This window comes from Microtus oregoni, unplaced genomic scaffold (assembly GCF_018167655.1).
Source record: "Microtus oregoni isolate MIOR12 unplaced genomic scaffold, Mior012 000018F_ref0000195, whole genome shotgun sequence".
NCBI lineage: Eukaryota > Metazoa > Chordata > Mammalia > Rodentia > Cricetidae > Microtus > Microtus oregoni.
The window spans coordinates 39972650-39987798 of NW_024543077.1; the positions used below are offsets into that span (position 1 = coordinate 39972650).

The window sequence follows — 15149 nt, forward strand, 5'->3', positions numbered from 1 at the left end:
CCCAGCACTCGGGAGGCAGAGGCAGGCGGATCTCTGTGAGTTCGAGACCAGCCTGGTCTACAGAGCTAGTTCCAGGACAGGCTCCAAAGCCACAGAGAAACCCTGTCTCGAAAAACCAAAAAAAAAAAAAAGAAAGAAAGAAAGAAAAAAGAAACACGTTCAGATGTAAAACCACAGACTGACAAGGTGACACTGGGTGATTTCAATACCCTACTCTCACCAACAGCCATTTGGTGAGATACCAAGAGATGATACACAGAGAAAGTCTAGGGTTAAATGACACCATACACTAGATGGACCTAAGATAGCTACAGAGTATTCCACCCAAAGTCTAAACAATAGTCATTCATTTCAGCAATCTGTGAAACATTTTCACAAATTGACCACATATTAGGACATAAAGCAGTCTCGCCAAATGCAGGTAAATGAAAAAAGCATCCGACATTCTTTTTACTTCAAAGGAAGATATCTAGACACCCAACAGCGGTAGAAATTGCAGAAAGCATACAAACTCATAAAAACTAGACAACTCACTATGGAAAGATAATTTGATGGAGAAAGAAATCAAGAAGAAAAAATTTTAAATTCTTAGAATCGAATGAGTGGAGGAGGAAGAGGAGGAGGTCGCTTGTTTGTTTCCCTGGCTGCCCAGACTCCCAAATAATCACACAGAAACTATATTATTTAAATCACTGCTTAGCCCATTAGCTCTGGCTTCTTATTGTCTAACTTTTACATCTTAATTTAACCCATTTCTATTCATCTGTGTACTGCCACGAGGCTGTGGCTTACTGGGCAGAGTTCTGGCGTCTGTCTCCGGTGGGGCTACATGGCTTCTCTGACTCCGCCTTCCCTCTCCCAGCATTCAGTTTAGTTTTCCCTGCCTAGCTCTACTCTTTTGCCCTATCACAGGTCAAGGCAGTTTCTTTATTAATCAATAGTATTCACAGCATACATAGGGAAATCCCACATCAAATGAGAATGAAAACACAATATACCAAAATATACAGGACCTAATAAAGGCAATCATAAGAAAAGATATATGACATTAAGTGCCTACTTCAATAATTTTGAGAGAACTCAACTGAAGAACTTAGTAATGAAGCCTAAGGCCTTAAAAACAAGAATTAAAAAAAAAAATAGAACAAGAACAACCAAAACATCACCTCCCAAAAGCAGACAGGAAGCAATAATCAAAACCAGGGCTGAAATGAAGGAGAAAGAAACAAAGAATACAACCCAAAGAATTGATGAGAAAGAATTGATTTCCTGAAAGTATTAACAGGATTGACTAACCTTTAGCCAAATTAAATAAGAAAGAGAGGGCCCAAATAAATAAAACTGGAGTTGAAAAGTGAGACATTATAAGAGACACCCCAAAAATTTATAAGGATAAACTTTAAAAATTTTGTATTCTATCAAACTGGAGAGTCTAAAAGAAATGACTTGATACACACACACACACACACACACACACACACACAACTAAAGCTAAATCAAGATTAAATAAATCATTTATAACAGACCCATAGCATCCAATAAGATAGAAGCATTAATTGAAAAATCTCGGGCTGGAGAGATGGCTCAGTGGTTAAGAGCATTGCCTGCTCTTCCAAATGTCCTGAGTTCAATTCCCAGCAACCACATGGTGGCTCACAACCATCTGTAAAGAGGTCTGGCGCCCTCTTCTGGCCTTCGGCATACAAACAGAATATTGTATACATAATAAATAAATTAATTAATTAAAAAGAAAAAAGAAAAATCTCCCAACAAAAAAAGGAAAAGCCAAAACCCAGGACCAGATAAATTCAACACAATTTTACTAGACCTCCAACAACAAATATCAAAATTTCCTAAATTATTCCATAACACAAAAAGGAAGAAACATTTCGAAGTCTTTTTAAAAAGCCATCATTACCCTGATACCAAAAAACCAGACAAAGACCTAACAAGAAAGAAAACCGTCGTCTAGTGTGTTTGAAGAAGATGGGCGCAAAAATTCTCAATTGAAAGAATCTGCTAACAGGACAGATTGTAGGTCGAAGGTTTTGTGGCTTGGTTGGTGTCTCGGTCCCGCTCCTGGGAGCCTTGCCTGGTTACAGAAGATGGCCAGTTCCAGCTCTGTATCCACCATTGCTAGGAGACTTTGCTAGGGTCACTCTACCAGAGATTCCAGGGGTAATGGCGGTGTCTAGAACTTTATGGGCGTGGCCAACCCACGACTGGTCCAACCTGAGGTCTACACCACGACAGGGAGCCCCTATCTGACTCTGCCTGGACAGCTAGAAACCTGGACAGCCCAGAGGCCCAAGGTAGAACCAAACACAACTGGCAAAAACAAAGAAAGTCAGTGAAATGATTCCTAATGGTATCCTGCTATACTCCTACATCATTGCCTAGGCCAACTCTCATCAGAGAGGCTTTAAAAAACTAAAGCTGTTGACCTGGTGAGGAAATTATAACTACTTTCATCTAGCTTGTCTTTCAGGCTTTCCATTTTCCAAACGTTTGTTTTGTTTTGCTTGCTTTTTTGGGGCAGGGTTTCTCTGTGTAACAGCCCTGGCTGTCCTGGAACTCACTCTGTAGCCCAGGCTGGCCTTGAACTCACATAGGTTCACCTGCCTCTGCCCCCTGAGTGCTGGGATTACAGGCGTGCGCCACCACCACCGCCCCCCACCCCAGCCTTTTCAAAACTTTTATGAGCGTGGGTTATCTTCACATCGAGTAAAGAACATTATTCCAAGTATATTGCTTTAAACTGTTGACATAAGTAATTAAGTTCCCAGCTAGCGCTACTGAAACAATTTTATCTTGAAATTTTGGATGGGGATTTAACGATGGCTGTGGTCCATCAGAGGATGAGGAACAGAACCGTTCAGAGTATTCAGAAGCAGAACCTTAACCGAGGTCTCAAACTCGTTCTGGTCCTATGCTGCCTTTTAAAACCGCCCTGCCAGCAACAGCCATTCCAAGGGACTGTGACTGCCAACCAGGAAGCGGTCTGTGGAGAAAGGCTTGCGTTTACATTCAGAGTCTGAAACAAGGGGACACCCGAGCTACATTTTCTAATTGAACAGTTTAAAAAAAAAATCGACTAAAATAATTTCCTAGGCTTTTACATGTCCTTTGAGGTTTATATTTGTAATTGTGACATTTTCAAGAGAAACACACAATAATTCATTTGTATTATTGACAGTTTGCTTTTCCTCTCAAAGGATTTTCCCCCTTAATTGATCAGTACACACAGAGTAAGAACATTAGATATATTTAGAGACATTTCTACTTAGAGGCATTTGAATAATTTTGAATTTATTGGTATTTAATTGACTTTTTAAAAATAATGATTTGGGGTTTGCCTATCTCAAGTTTTGCTGCGGACGAGACATGTTTAGTTAAGCTTCTTGGGTCTTGCCTTTGAAGCCATTTTTCATTGCAAATCTCAGGAACCCCGACTAGCCCCCACCCCTCCCTTCCTTTCAAGTTAAAACATTTGCTTTGCCGCCTCATTCTTTTGGAAAGACTCCTTAACTCCTCCTCCTCCTCACGCTCTCTGGGTTTATGGGTAAACTCGACTTTACCTCCTGCAGAGATGAGGCTATTCTTAAAACGCTGGGACGTTTGGGGATTAGACTGTGATCCGGTGGAAACACTACACTTTTCCTCTCTTCGTAGGGCGTGTCCCACTCCGGAGCTGCTTGTGCGCTGCGTGGTGCCTCATCTTCCTCTATTATCTGCAGGGTGTGGATAGGGGGCAGCGGGATATCTCCCGGTGTGGATTCCACACTTTCAGCAAGAGTGTGCTCTGAGTAATCTTGGTCCACCAGTTTCACAACTGGTATTCCCCGGCCTTCCTTATCGCCCTTGTCCACAAACTACAAAAAGAGCAAGACGGTGAACTTAAATCGCTATTCACTAAGGAGCATTCAAAGTCAATAAATCAATCCATTGTATAGTTAATTTTCACTGTAACTGTCCTTCCACTTAACAGACATCCCATCCCTTCATAGAATCATGATAATCAGACATTCTTTGGGGGCTGGAGAGGTGGCTCAGTGGTTAAGAGCACTGGCTGCCTTTGCAGAGGTCCCAGGTTCGATTCCCAGTGCCCACCTGGTGGCCCACAATCTTGATAACTCCAGTTCCAGGAGAGATTGAGCCTTTTTCTGAATGTGTTTTGCACATGCAGGCAAGACACAAAATAAAATAAATCTTAAAAAAAAAAAAGAAATTATCTTACCTCATGTGAAATATGTTCAGATTTTCTGTGATTGAAACCTGTTTTAAAAAAAATAATGAGTACTCTGCTTTATTTAACATTTATTTAACATTGTTTTACTTACATATAATTTTCCTCCCTTCAAGTAAAGGGTTACTAAAGCAGCTATTCAAACATGAACACTACCTTAGTGAAAACAAGCTAACAAATCTCGAGGAAGACTGTTTGAGTTTAAGGCCAGCTAGCCCGGTCTAAATAGTGAGCTTTGTCCTGGGGCTAGCTCTTGTAGACCAGGTTGGCCTCGAACTCACAGAGATCCGCCTGCCTCTGCTTCCCCAGTGCTGGGATTAAAGGTATGAGCCACCACCGCCCAGCCCTTTAGATGTATTTTTATTTTACGTGTGTGAGTATTTCCTGCAGGCATGTCTGTCTGCTATGTGCAGGAGTGTTGCCTGGGAAGGTCACAAGAGGGTGCTGGATCACCTGGAACTGGAGTTACGGACACTTGTGAGCTGCCATGTGGGTGCTGGGAACTGAACCCAGGTCCTCTGCAAGAGCAGCAAACACTCTTAACCTCTGAATCATCTCTACAGCCACATTCTCTTCTTTTCTTAGTCTAGCCCAATTTGTCGATTTTATTTACCTTTTTAAAAACTTAGGTTCATTGAAAAAAAAAACTACTATGATCTTTATTTCCTCTAAATTTGAAGTTGGTTTCTGTTCTAGTTCTTAGTGGTTTATTTTGGGTCTTCTTTTAAAAATATACATTTTTAAACTTTTAGTTGTGTAGGAGTGTGTGTGTGTGTGCGCGCGCTGTAATACTGGAGGCTTCAGAAATACCAAAGAGAGTCAAGTCATTAGACACTCCATTGCATGTCTGAAAAATGGAATACAAAAACCTTCTGGATAAGTGAAAGATGGAATTCAGACAAGCCTCACAGTGAGAGAAGTCCTTCTGCTTTCCCATCTGTGATAAAGAAGAGGAAGTCTGTGATTATCTTACACTTAAAGCTTCAGAGTTGGAACCCTGGAGGGAGATCAGGGGCAGAGTGCTGGCCCCGTGCAGGCAGGGTCCTGGGTTGGGGTTTTAGCTTGGCAATCAAACAGTGGAAAGAGCACTAAAAAGAAGCCTGCAGAACAGGTAGCGTAGGTTGGAAACCCAACTCTACTCTACTAGTGCTGTGACAGAGATATGAGCACACACACACACACACACACACACACACACACACACACCGGTACTCTACTAGTGCCGTGACAGAGATATGAGCACACACACACACACACACACACACACACACACACACACCGGTACTCTACTAGTGCCGTGACAGAGATATGAGCACACACACACACACACACACACACACACACACACCGGTACTCTACTAGTGCAGTGACAGAGATATGAGCACACACACACACACACACACACACACACACACACACACACCGGTACGTAGCGTGTGGAAAGACGAGTAAGCTGCAGCCAAACCCTTGCAACAGGAACTTTATACTACATACGTTGAAGATGTATAAACGTGTGTTTAAAGTACAGTAGTTTACGTCAACTTGCTTTCTAGATAACATTGAGAGAGGTGTTTGGGAGACTGTGTAAACACTAATTAGATCTCTTACTATTTATGGTTAAGTTCTCAAATTAAATACTAACTGAATTTCCTCCAGCACAATTCTTCTTCCTTTCTGACTGTCTCTTTCTCTTTGTCTCTGTGTCTTATCTCTCGCCCTCTCTGTTCACACACACACACATCTGTTCACACACACACACACACACACACACACCCTACCTCAATGGTTCTACAGTTTCTTCTACCTCAAGAGTTCAAAATGCTTAACAAAAGTATCTTATAAATATTACAGTTGAGATTTAAATTTTTCCTATCTTGAAAGAAGTGAAGTACCAATAAAATTTTTTATAACTCCTGGTGTTTGAGAAATGACTCAGCAGTGACAACATTGGCTGCTCTTGCAGGGGATCCAGATTCAGTTCCCAGCACACGATGGCAGCTCACAATCTCATGTAACTCTAGTCCTAAGAGAAATGATATTCTCTGATGGTCTTTGAGGACGCCAGGAAAACACTTGGTACACAGACATATATGTAGACAAAACACCCATACACATAAAATGGTTTTAAAAGTTAGAAAACTCTTAATGGGGGTCTAAGACTTCTCTTTGACTTCCTTAAAAAATACCAAAGTAATTGGCACAACAATAAAATGTTACTTGATCTATGACAAAAACGAAATCAATTTAAAACAAATGTGTAACTTTTACAATGTAACACCTTGCTCTAATTATCTTAATAATAAAAATTAACGTGATTTTTTTTTACCATATGATATACTTCCATACATATCTTCGAACAGACTAGAATTTACTTCAGATAGTTCTTTCAAACTAGGTTCCTAGACACACAGAGAAAGAAATAAAACATGTTGGGCAAAATACTTGAAGAACTAAAATGTTTTTCCTGTTTTCATAATTTCTATTTAAAGAATACTTTATTGGTTTCTGTCATAAAACTCACATAGATGAGAATATAAAGTTAAGGCAATTTTAAGACACATTTTCCCTCTAAGTTGACAGAGGCCAGGCCGAGACGGAGCTGGAGGACCTGAATCCATGGAGCGTGACTTCGAGAGGAGTTGCTGCTCCCGGGAGAAGAACTCCGAGAGCAAGGGACGCAAACCCCAACGTTAACTGAACAACTTCAAATAAGCCAGTGGGTGTAGGAAAAAATGTTCACGCCGTCCATCATTAGAGAAATGTAAATTAAAAAAAAAAGAGAAATGTAAATTAAAAATGCCGCAGGTCAGCACTTGGAATTCACAATCACGTCAGGAGAATCAGGACTAGAGGTGATGACCACATGGGAAACGAGCAAGCGGTCAAGATTCAAAACCACCACACATTTTTCTATTGGAATGCAAGATAGCAAAGCGTCTTGTCAAAATAGCTTGACAGTTTTTCGAAACCTTAAACTGGGAACTGCCGTTTGATCCAGATTCTGTTCCTGGGCAATCGTGAAGCAAAATTAAAATCATTTGTTTGCACAAAAACATATATAAGGAAGCCAAGTATATGGGTCCACGTCCAGGATCTCAGCCCTTGGGAGACCAAGGCAGAAGAATTTCAAGTTTGAGGTTAGTCTGGGCAACTCAGCAAGAGTAAGTCCAGCCTGCATAGCGAAACCCCATGTCAAGGAAAACAGCGAACGTTTGTACATGAGCGTCCACAGCAGCACCTTTCACCAGAGCTCAGTCGTGTATAGAGCCTCAATGTTCACTAGGGGATGAACACATAAAATATATCTAGAAACAAATGGGATGCTGATATATGTTATAACAAGAAAACACGTGGATCCTAGCACTCGGGAGGCAGAGGCAGGTGGATCTCTGTGAGTTCGAGACCAGCCTGGTCTACAGAGCTAGTTCCAGGACAGGCTCCAAAGCCACAGAGAAACCCTGTCTCGAAAAAACAAAAAAAGAAAAAAGAAAAAAAAAACACGTGGAAAGCATTACGCGGAGAGAGAGAAAAACAAGCTACAAAGGTCCACGTATTTATACAAAATCCCACTCTTGTGCAAATGTACACGAAGGAAAATAGGTTGGCTGCTGCCGAGGGCAGGAAGGCAATGGGAGAACTGGGAAAGTATTGACTTGTGGCGTTGGGCTACTTCTGTTTAAAAAGAGTGAAAATGTCCTAAAATGGATTGCGGTGATGGGTGTGCAACTTGATGGGCAGGCTGAAGGCCACTGAAATGTATACTTTAAACTGGCCAATTAATTAAACCTTATAAATTCTGAATAAACACTTACTGAATGGCACATTGTTAATACAGAGAGGAACATGAACTGCAAATAGCATTTTACTTAATGGCAATGAGCAATTATCTGATCAAACATTTTAAATCATCAAGGCGTGTTTCTATTAAACAGTGGATAACACACTACATATGAGAGACTGTGTTTTGGCAAGTACCTCTGAAACTCTGGAAGCCACTTTTGGAGTAATAAGATTTCTTAAATACTCAGATTTTTCCATCCATGTGTTTAGATTTTTATATTCCTCTTTCATTTTTTCCAACCTAAAAAAAAAATCAGCTACATATGAAAAACTACAAATGACAGAGGGATATATATATATATACATATATTATATATATATATTAAAACCTACAGAAGAATAACAAAATATGACCCATTCATAAGATGTTCCAAAAGTGACAAATTAACATATTCTCTAGAGAAACAGTTAAAAGAAATGATTACAACAGAATTAAGGGTCACGGTAATGGCAAGAGATTAAGGAAAGAGAAGCCTCTTAAAGGTGCATAAAATACATTTCTGACCTTAGTGATGATGATGTATTTCTTATACAAATAATCAATTTATTATCGTTATCTAAGCTTTATAAACACACTTCAGAAATTATTCGATAATGCATTATGTATTCTCAGTATTTTAATTTGCTTATTTTGGTCAGTCTGGGATGCGATAACAGGATACCATACAGTGGGTGGATTAAACAACAGACATCTATTGCTCATAATCCTCAGGCTAGGATGTCTAATGCCGAGATACCAGCTTGCCCAGACCCCGGTGAGAGTCTTCCTGGTGGCCATCACCTTCTCTCCTCATAGTGGAGGGAGGGATATCAGGTCTTCTCTTCTTGTAACTTTTATAAGGCCATTGATTGCATTACAAGGGCTTCATCCTCAAACCTAATCTAACCTAATCCAGTTATTTCCCCAAAGCTCCACCTTTAACTATTGTTAAATAAGAGCTTAAACCTTTAACATATTAACTGAGGAGACAGCTCAGTGACGGAGCCTTTGCCAAGGATGCCTGAGGCTAAGAACACTGATTATTCTTCTCACTTCAAAACAGCTGACATTAAGATTAGTGTGATCCAAGGCGGGGCCTCCGTTTCCAGAAAAATTAGTGTTTTTCAGGCTCTCTCTTCCTTCTAACTCTAGGGTAGGAGCCAGTGGTGGACAGCTAGGGCAAGGCATTTGGAGTCACGGTCCGTCATGGCTCATTGGTGGCCCAAGTGGAAGTCTGGGTGTTATGGGGTTCATCGTCTTTGGTATACACTGAACTCTGGCTCTTGTTGCTTCATGACTGCATGTCCATCCTGGCTCTGCTCAGTTTTTTTTTAATCATCTTGGCTGTCACCAAGTCCCTTGAAAATGATGGCCCCAAACAATGGACTCGACACCTCTGGACCTCTTCTATAACTCACTGCTTTCAAACAAAATTTTAGAACATATTTCTCCCAGACTTTGTTGTCTGTTGTCGTACAATGAGATAGTCTGAAGTAACCTATGAGAGTTTACGTAGAGAGTGAGTATGTGCACACACTGGCTCTCCGCCTCCATATATCCATTAAGGTGAACTGCATGACCCAAGGACACACCTTTGTCCTCTGATCTGACACACTGTCTGTTTTGCCAAGACTCACTGAATGTCTACTGTACGCCGTGTGTTCGCTAAGTACCAAATACACGATGGTGTGTTTCAAGGACCATATTATCTTTTCTCAAAAAAAAAAAAAACCTTAATTTAACGGTTAAAGACTGAAAAGGGCAAACAAATATTAAACTGTAAGTCATGAAATGCATTCAGTCAGTGTCAAGATGCTCGATCTCTTCACCAGAATTGGGAGCAATAAATGTCTGCAGATAAAGCCATCTTGTGGCTTATTTACAGGGGTCTGGGAGACTTAGCACCAAGACCGAGGGATCAGAAGTCAAGGCTGAGGACTTGGGCAGAGAGGGAGGAACTATACAAATCAATGGAAATCCCATACCCGAGGGAGAAAATAACTAGCATTCAAGCTTGTGTTAGCTCAACTGCAGATTAAAAAGAAAGATTGAGCCAGTGGGGTGGGATCTTAGACAGAAGGAGCCGACAGGGAAGAAGGATGAGGAAAAATCGCATGAGAGACAGCGGAAAAGACTTGCATGAAGGAAGCCACTTGCTTGCTTTCTTATGGGTGGGTTTTCATCTCTTTCCCTATCATAATAAACTACCTTACAAGGGACACATGAGACAGCATCACAATGAGTATCCCTAGGTCAGTGAAAAGCCTGAGGTCAACGTAAGAAGTTCGGAATGACGCAGACTACATGGAAACAAATGGCATGTGTGCTGTTTACCTCTCCCGGGGTTTCTCCTGGAGTTTTTCGAGTCGCACGGCGTTCGGATGGCTGCTTTCGGCAGCCCCGATGGAAACGTTAAGTTCTGGGGATAAGAAGGCTGGGTATTCGACTCGTTGCGGGGTAATAACGTTTCTGAAAAAAACGGTAGTAGAGTTACACGCCAACACTACAGAAGAGTGCATCCCTACAGTCGGTGTGGTAGCTGCTGTTTCCAACTGTTCTTCTTGTACCGGCTCACCCACTACCCCGGGGTTGTCAAGAAGACAGAGCTAAGGAAGAAAGCAAGAACTGGAATCCTGGGACTCTCTTGCTCTCTTGGTTACTCAACAAGACCGTGGGCAGTAGAGATGGGGAAGGAGACCCAGAGGAAGGAGAAATAAAAAGTCCAGGTCTTTTGGCCACCATTTATAGACAAATCTGCCTTCAGAGTCCCCCATCCTTTCAAACATCTAATTCTATGGACTAGATTTTATGTCGGGCACTGTAATCGTATGCCTGTCTGTATTGGTTGTCTCGTTCCACCTGCACGGCAAACCCACGGGATAAGAATTACTGAATCCACTTGACATACCAGAAAGCCAGGAGTGAAGAGATTTTTGTTTTGTTTGTCTGTTTTTGTTTTTTAAGGTAGGGTTTCTCTGTGTAGCCCTGGCTGTCCTGGAATGGTCTACAGAGCGAGTCCCACATCCCAAATCTAATTTCCTTGATTCATTTCAATTTTTAAAAACAAATCCTTTTTCTTAGACAGCTCTTTCTCTGGTGCGTATTTTTCTTGACGTGTATTTTTACTGTTGAAGTTTTAAGGTCATTTGGAATACTATATTTTAAGCTACATTTCCTTTGCTAACAACTTCACACATGTTTTGTGTGTGTGTGTGGGGGGGGGGAGTACGGAGTGTCCCTCTCTGCCTTGGTCCCTTTTGCTGAACCTGAAGCTAGCCTCGTCAGCAAACCCCTGTCTCTGTCCCTCAAAGCTGGGGGTTACAGGCACCTGTAGCCATGTCTGGCTTTATGCGTGGACGCTGGGGACCTGAATGCAGCTTGCAGGGCATCTTCCCAGCCCCACTAATAACATTTTTAACACAGTTTTTATTGTTGGTTTTTTTTGTTTGTTTGTTGTTTGTTTTACAGCCCATTTGGAAATAACAGTTGGCGTGGTGTGGGGTGGGCTAACACTGACATCCTGTAGAACAGAAACTGGCTACCCTAGGCACATGGATCTTGGAAGTTCTTCCTCTATATTCCGTGAGGAGGATCTTGATGGCTAATTTCCTCATTGTGCCACCTCTTCATTCACGAAGGAGACCTCCATTTCCTCTCATCTCTAGACCTCAGTTCCTTTCTCCAGGGGGCACCTAGAAACTCAGGATCTCTCCCATCTTTTTGTCTGTTTGCTTGTTTCCCACAAGGTTTCAAGTAACCCCCTGGACTCCTCATCCTCCTTCCTCTGCCTGCCGAGGGTTGGGGCTCCAGGCTTGAGCCACCACACCTGGCTCTTTTTCTCACCTTATCAAGCAAAGGAGTTCGGTGCTCGCCTTGCCTTAGGACCTAGGCGTCCTGACCCCGCTCTCGGGAATTCTCAAGATAACTGATATGTTCCATCGCACCTTTGAAATGCCATTCGCTCTCAATGAAGTAACGAAATCAAAACACTTACGTGACAGGGTCTGTCCTTTCTGGAGGAGGGGCGATCTTCATAAACATCGATGGCTCGATGATTTTTTGAAGAGGTTTTAGCTGGATAAAATTATATGATTGTGTAATTCGCCGTGATAGGACTAACAGCCCCAGCCCCCGAAAGGCCTATACCATTTACCATGATAGGACTAACAGCCCAACCCCCAAAAGGCTTATACCATACTTGAATGGTGTGTGTACAAAGAAGAGGAAGGAAGAAAGGAACTTAATTTGTTGAACATTAAACATTTGCCAAGCATTTCACACCTTCAGTTTTCTCTAACCCTTCTGATAGAAGTAGGAGGTAAGTGTGAGTATTCTATAGATCACACTAAACAACAGTAATTCATTCAAGGTTACAAAATGTGCAAAATGGGGCAGCTCTACGTTTTCAGTGAGGCCTACACATATGGCAATACTTGCCTAGTTCCATCTGAAAAGATAACCTACTGCTTTCTCTCCGTGTGCACGGGTGTGTCGTGCATGTGTGTGCTCAGTTGTATCTGGAGGCGTGTGTGCTGCGTGTGTGGTCCAGAGGATAACCTTGGGCCTCTCGCTGGCCTGAAGCTCATCAAGTTGGCTACAGTGGCTGACCAGCAAGCCCCAGAGATCTTCCTGCTTCCACCTCCCCAGTGCTGGGACTGCAGATCTGAAAATCACCTCTCCCTCTAGGGATGCTCTCACATGTTATACTGGACACAAGACCTACTTCTAACGTTATACTCATTAGCTATGGCCGCCAAACATAACTTCCAGAAATATCGGCTTCTCATAAGGCGTGATCGATGTGCTCAAACAGAAGACATTTCTTTAGAAAAGGGAACTAACCTGATGTGAAAATCCATAGCCAAAGGTTCCGTAGGAAAACATGAACTCCACTTCCACCCTGCAGATAGACTGGAAGCGGAACGCTGTTGTTAGAGAAGTGACCAGACATGACAAGGTCATAAACATACACTTTAGAAAAGCCTACGGTGACGCTTCTGGGTAAAAAAAAAAAAAAAAAAAAAAAAAAACCAAAGCTTCACGTACATAGAGAACTCCAACAGAGTTCTGTTCAGTTCCAAGAACGTTACAAGTCTTTCGCCTTAACACAAGGCTAGTGATCAAATGTATAAAATTTTAATTTAGAATTATTAGTAGGATTACCATAAGATATTGACTTATATGTACATATTTTGTTTTTAGTTGAGGGAGGAGTTGAAGACAGGGTTTCTCTGTGTCACAGCCCTGGCTGTCCTTAGAACTAGCTCTTGTGGACCAGGCTGGCCTCGAACTCACAGAGATCTGCCTGCCTCTGCCTCCCGAGTGTTGGGATTAAAGGCGTGCGCCACCACCGCCCGAGTAAGGTATGTATTTTATATATGTTTATAGGTCAAATGATTTACTCACAGGTCTTTCCTATCGAATGAAGATTGAAACATGCAACCTCACCTCTGAACCCAGGTTGGCCGTGTGTGAAGGGAAAAAGAGGCCCCTGCTCTGTGGCTTTATATATGTCCCTCAACCCCATTCTGGACAGGGGACAGCAGGAGCAGCTCCGGCTGATCATCTGATAAAATCACTAACATTTAGGTGCATTCAAAATCAGAGACTGCCAACACTTTTTCAGAGACTTGGTCCACGCATGGACAGCGGCCGCTGACATTTTACAGTCTCGTCCAGTGGTTTCTAAGCCTCTCTCTCACAATTTACTTATAGGATCAAATTCTTAAAACATATTTATATATGTATAGATGTAACAATTAAAGAAAAAGAGACTGAATTTGAGAAAGAGCAAGGGGGGGAGGTGTGCGTGGAAGGAGTTGGAGGGAGAAAATGGAAAGGGGGAGTGACTTTATATTATAATTTTTAAAATTATAAAAAATATAAAAAAGCTAAGTTGAGTCTGAAAAACATGATGCCAAAATTTTATATTAAAAAAATGAAGAATTTGTGAGCAAATGTGATAATTTCTCTATTACACATATTTTTACCAATTCATATAGCTATGATTAATGTAGTGAAATAATCTTAAAAATTAGGCAGTGAGCCATCAGAGTAAATTCTCTGCACTGCTAGATACCACACATGGGTAATCTGAGGAAGGCCGGTGCGGCTCTTACCGAGTTTCTGTGCTTCATTTGCAGGACTTCGGTGAAGCAGCCTTTCTGGAAAAAGAGAGGTAGAATGATTCGCGCCCGTGTCTGTAGTTTATCTACAGCATAGTAGCATAGAAATCCGGTCGCCATTTTTAAATATACATGAGCTCGTCGGCTGAAATACAATATTCATACAAATACAATCTCATCTTAACTAAATTAACATACAAATATAACGACTGTTCACTTGAAGAGAAACCCAGTTTGAATGACAGGAATAAATGTAGACATTAGCAGTTACAAGGGCAGAGATGTTCCTGCTGGTGAACTTCCCTTCCTGGGCATCAAACCCCATTCTGGCTAAAAGCGAATCTCCACAACAGACTCTGGAGAGGTGGAAGAACCTTCACACCCGAGAGCACGGACAGGCTCTGGGAATCTTTGCCGTCCCTGATCCGTGGTTATCATCTGTGGTTATCTCCACTCTCCTATAGGTTACCTTGCCCAATTCAATGCCCGCCTGGGCTTTATTCTTCTTCCCGAGCATCATCACTGCTTCCAGTTTCACAGTTAAGAACCGTACACACAGCTGGGCGGTGGTGGCGCACGCCTTTAATCCCAGCACTCGGGAGACAGAGTCAGGCGGATCTCTGTGAGTTCAAAGTCAGCCTGGTCTGTGAGAGCGAGTTCCAGGACAGGCTCCACAAAAACAGAGGCACTTCCCCAAAGCCTACACACCAGTCAAGGTCAGAAAGTGATGCAGACTCCCCCACGTTCTCCTCAGTTGCCCCAAATTATGTGATTCTTGTGTGGGAATTCTAAGTTTTCTTATTTTAAACCCCATGCTTTCTGACAGCCCTAAATTTTTTTGTATGTTTATAATGAACTTTGGTTCCTATGCATGTGGTAAACAGAAGGTATCCATCAGATACCAAGAGCCACAATGAAGAACACCAACTAGACTGTATGGCACCAAGATTTTTTTAAA

At 41.9% G+C, this 15149-nt stretch overlaps 1 protein-coding gene across 1 annotated transcript in view; it reads right to left on the reverse strand.

Annotated features, from left to right (window-relative positions):
* Positions 1-3499: 3499 nt before the first annotated feature.
* The window catches only part of LOC121459054 (C2 calcium-dependent domain-containing protein 6-like), a 36325-nt gene continuing 24675 nt past the window's right edge, over positions 3500-15149 (reverse strand). Inside the window, exons 6-13 of the mRNA XM_041668564.1 lie at positions 14186-14230; positions 12909-12977; positions 12061-12140; positions 10401-10535; positions 8222-8327; positions 6573-6645; positions 4238-4275; positions 3500-3872 (exon numbers count right to left, since the gene is read on the reverse strand). Coding sequence (XP_041524498.1) covers positions 3525-3872; positions 4238-4275; positions 6573-6645; positions 8222-8327; positions 10401-10535; positions 12061-12140; positions 12909-12977; positions 14186-14230 — 894 coding nt within the window. The 3' untranslated portion in view covers positions 3500-3524. The remainder of the gene's footprint in view (positions 3873-4237; positions 4276-6572; positions 6646-8221; positions 8328-10400; positions 10536-12060; positions 12141-12908; positions 12978-14185; positions 14231-15149) is intronic.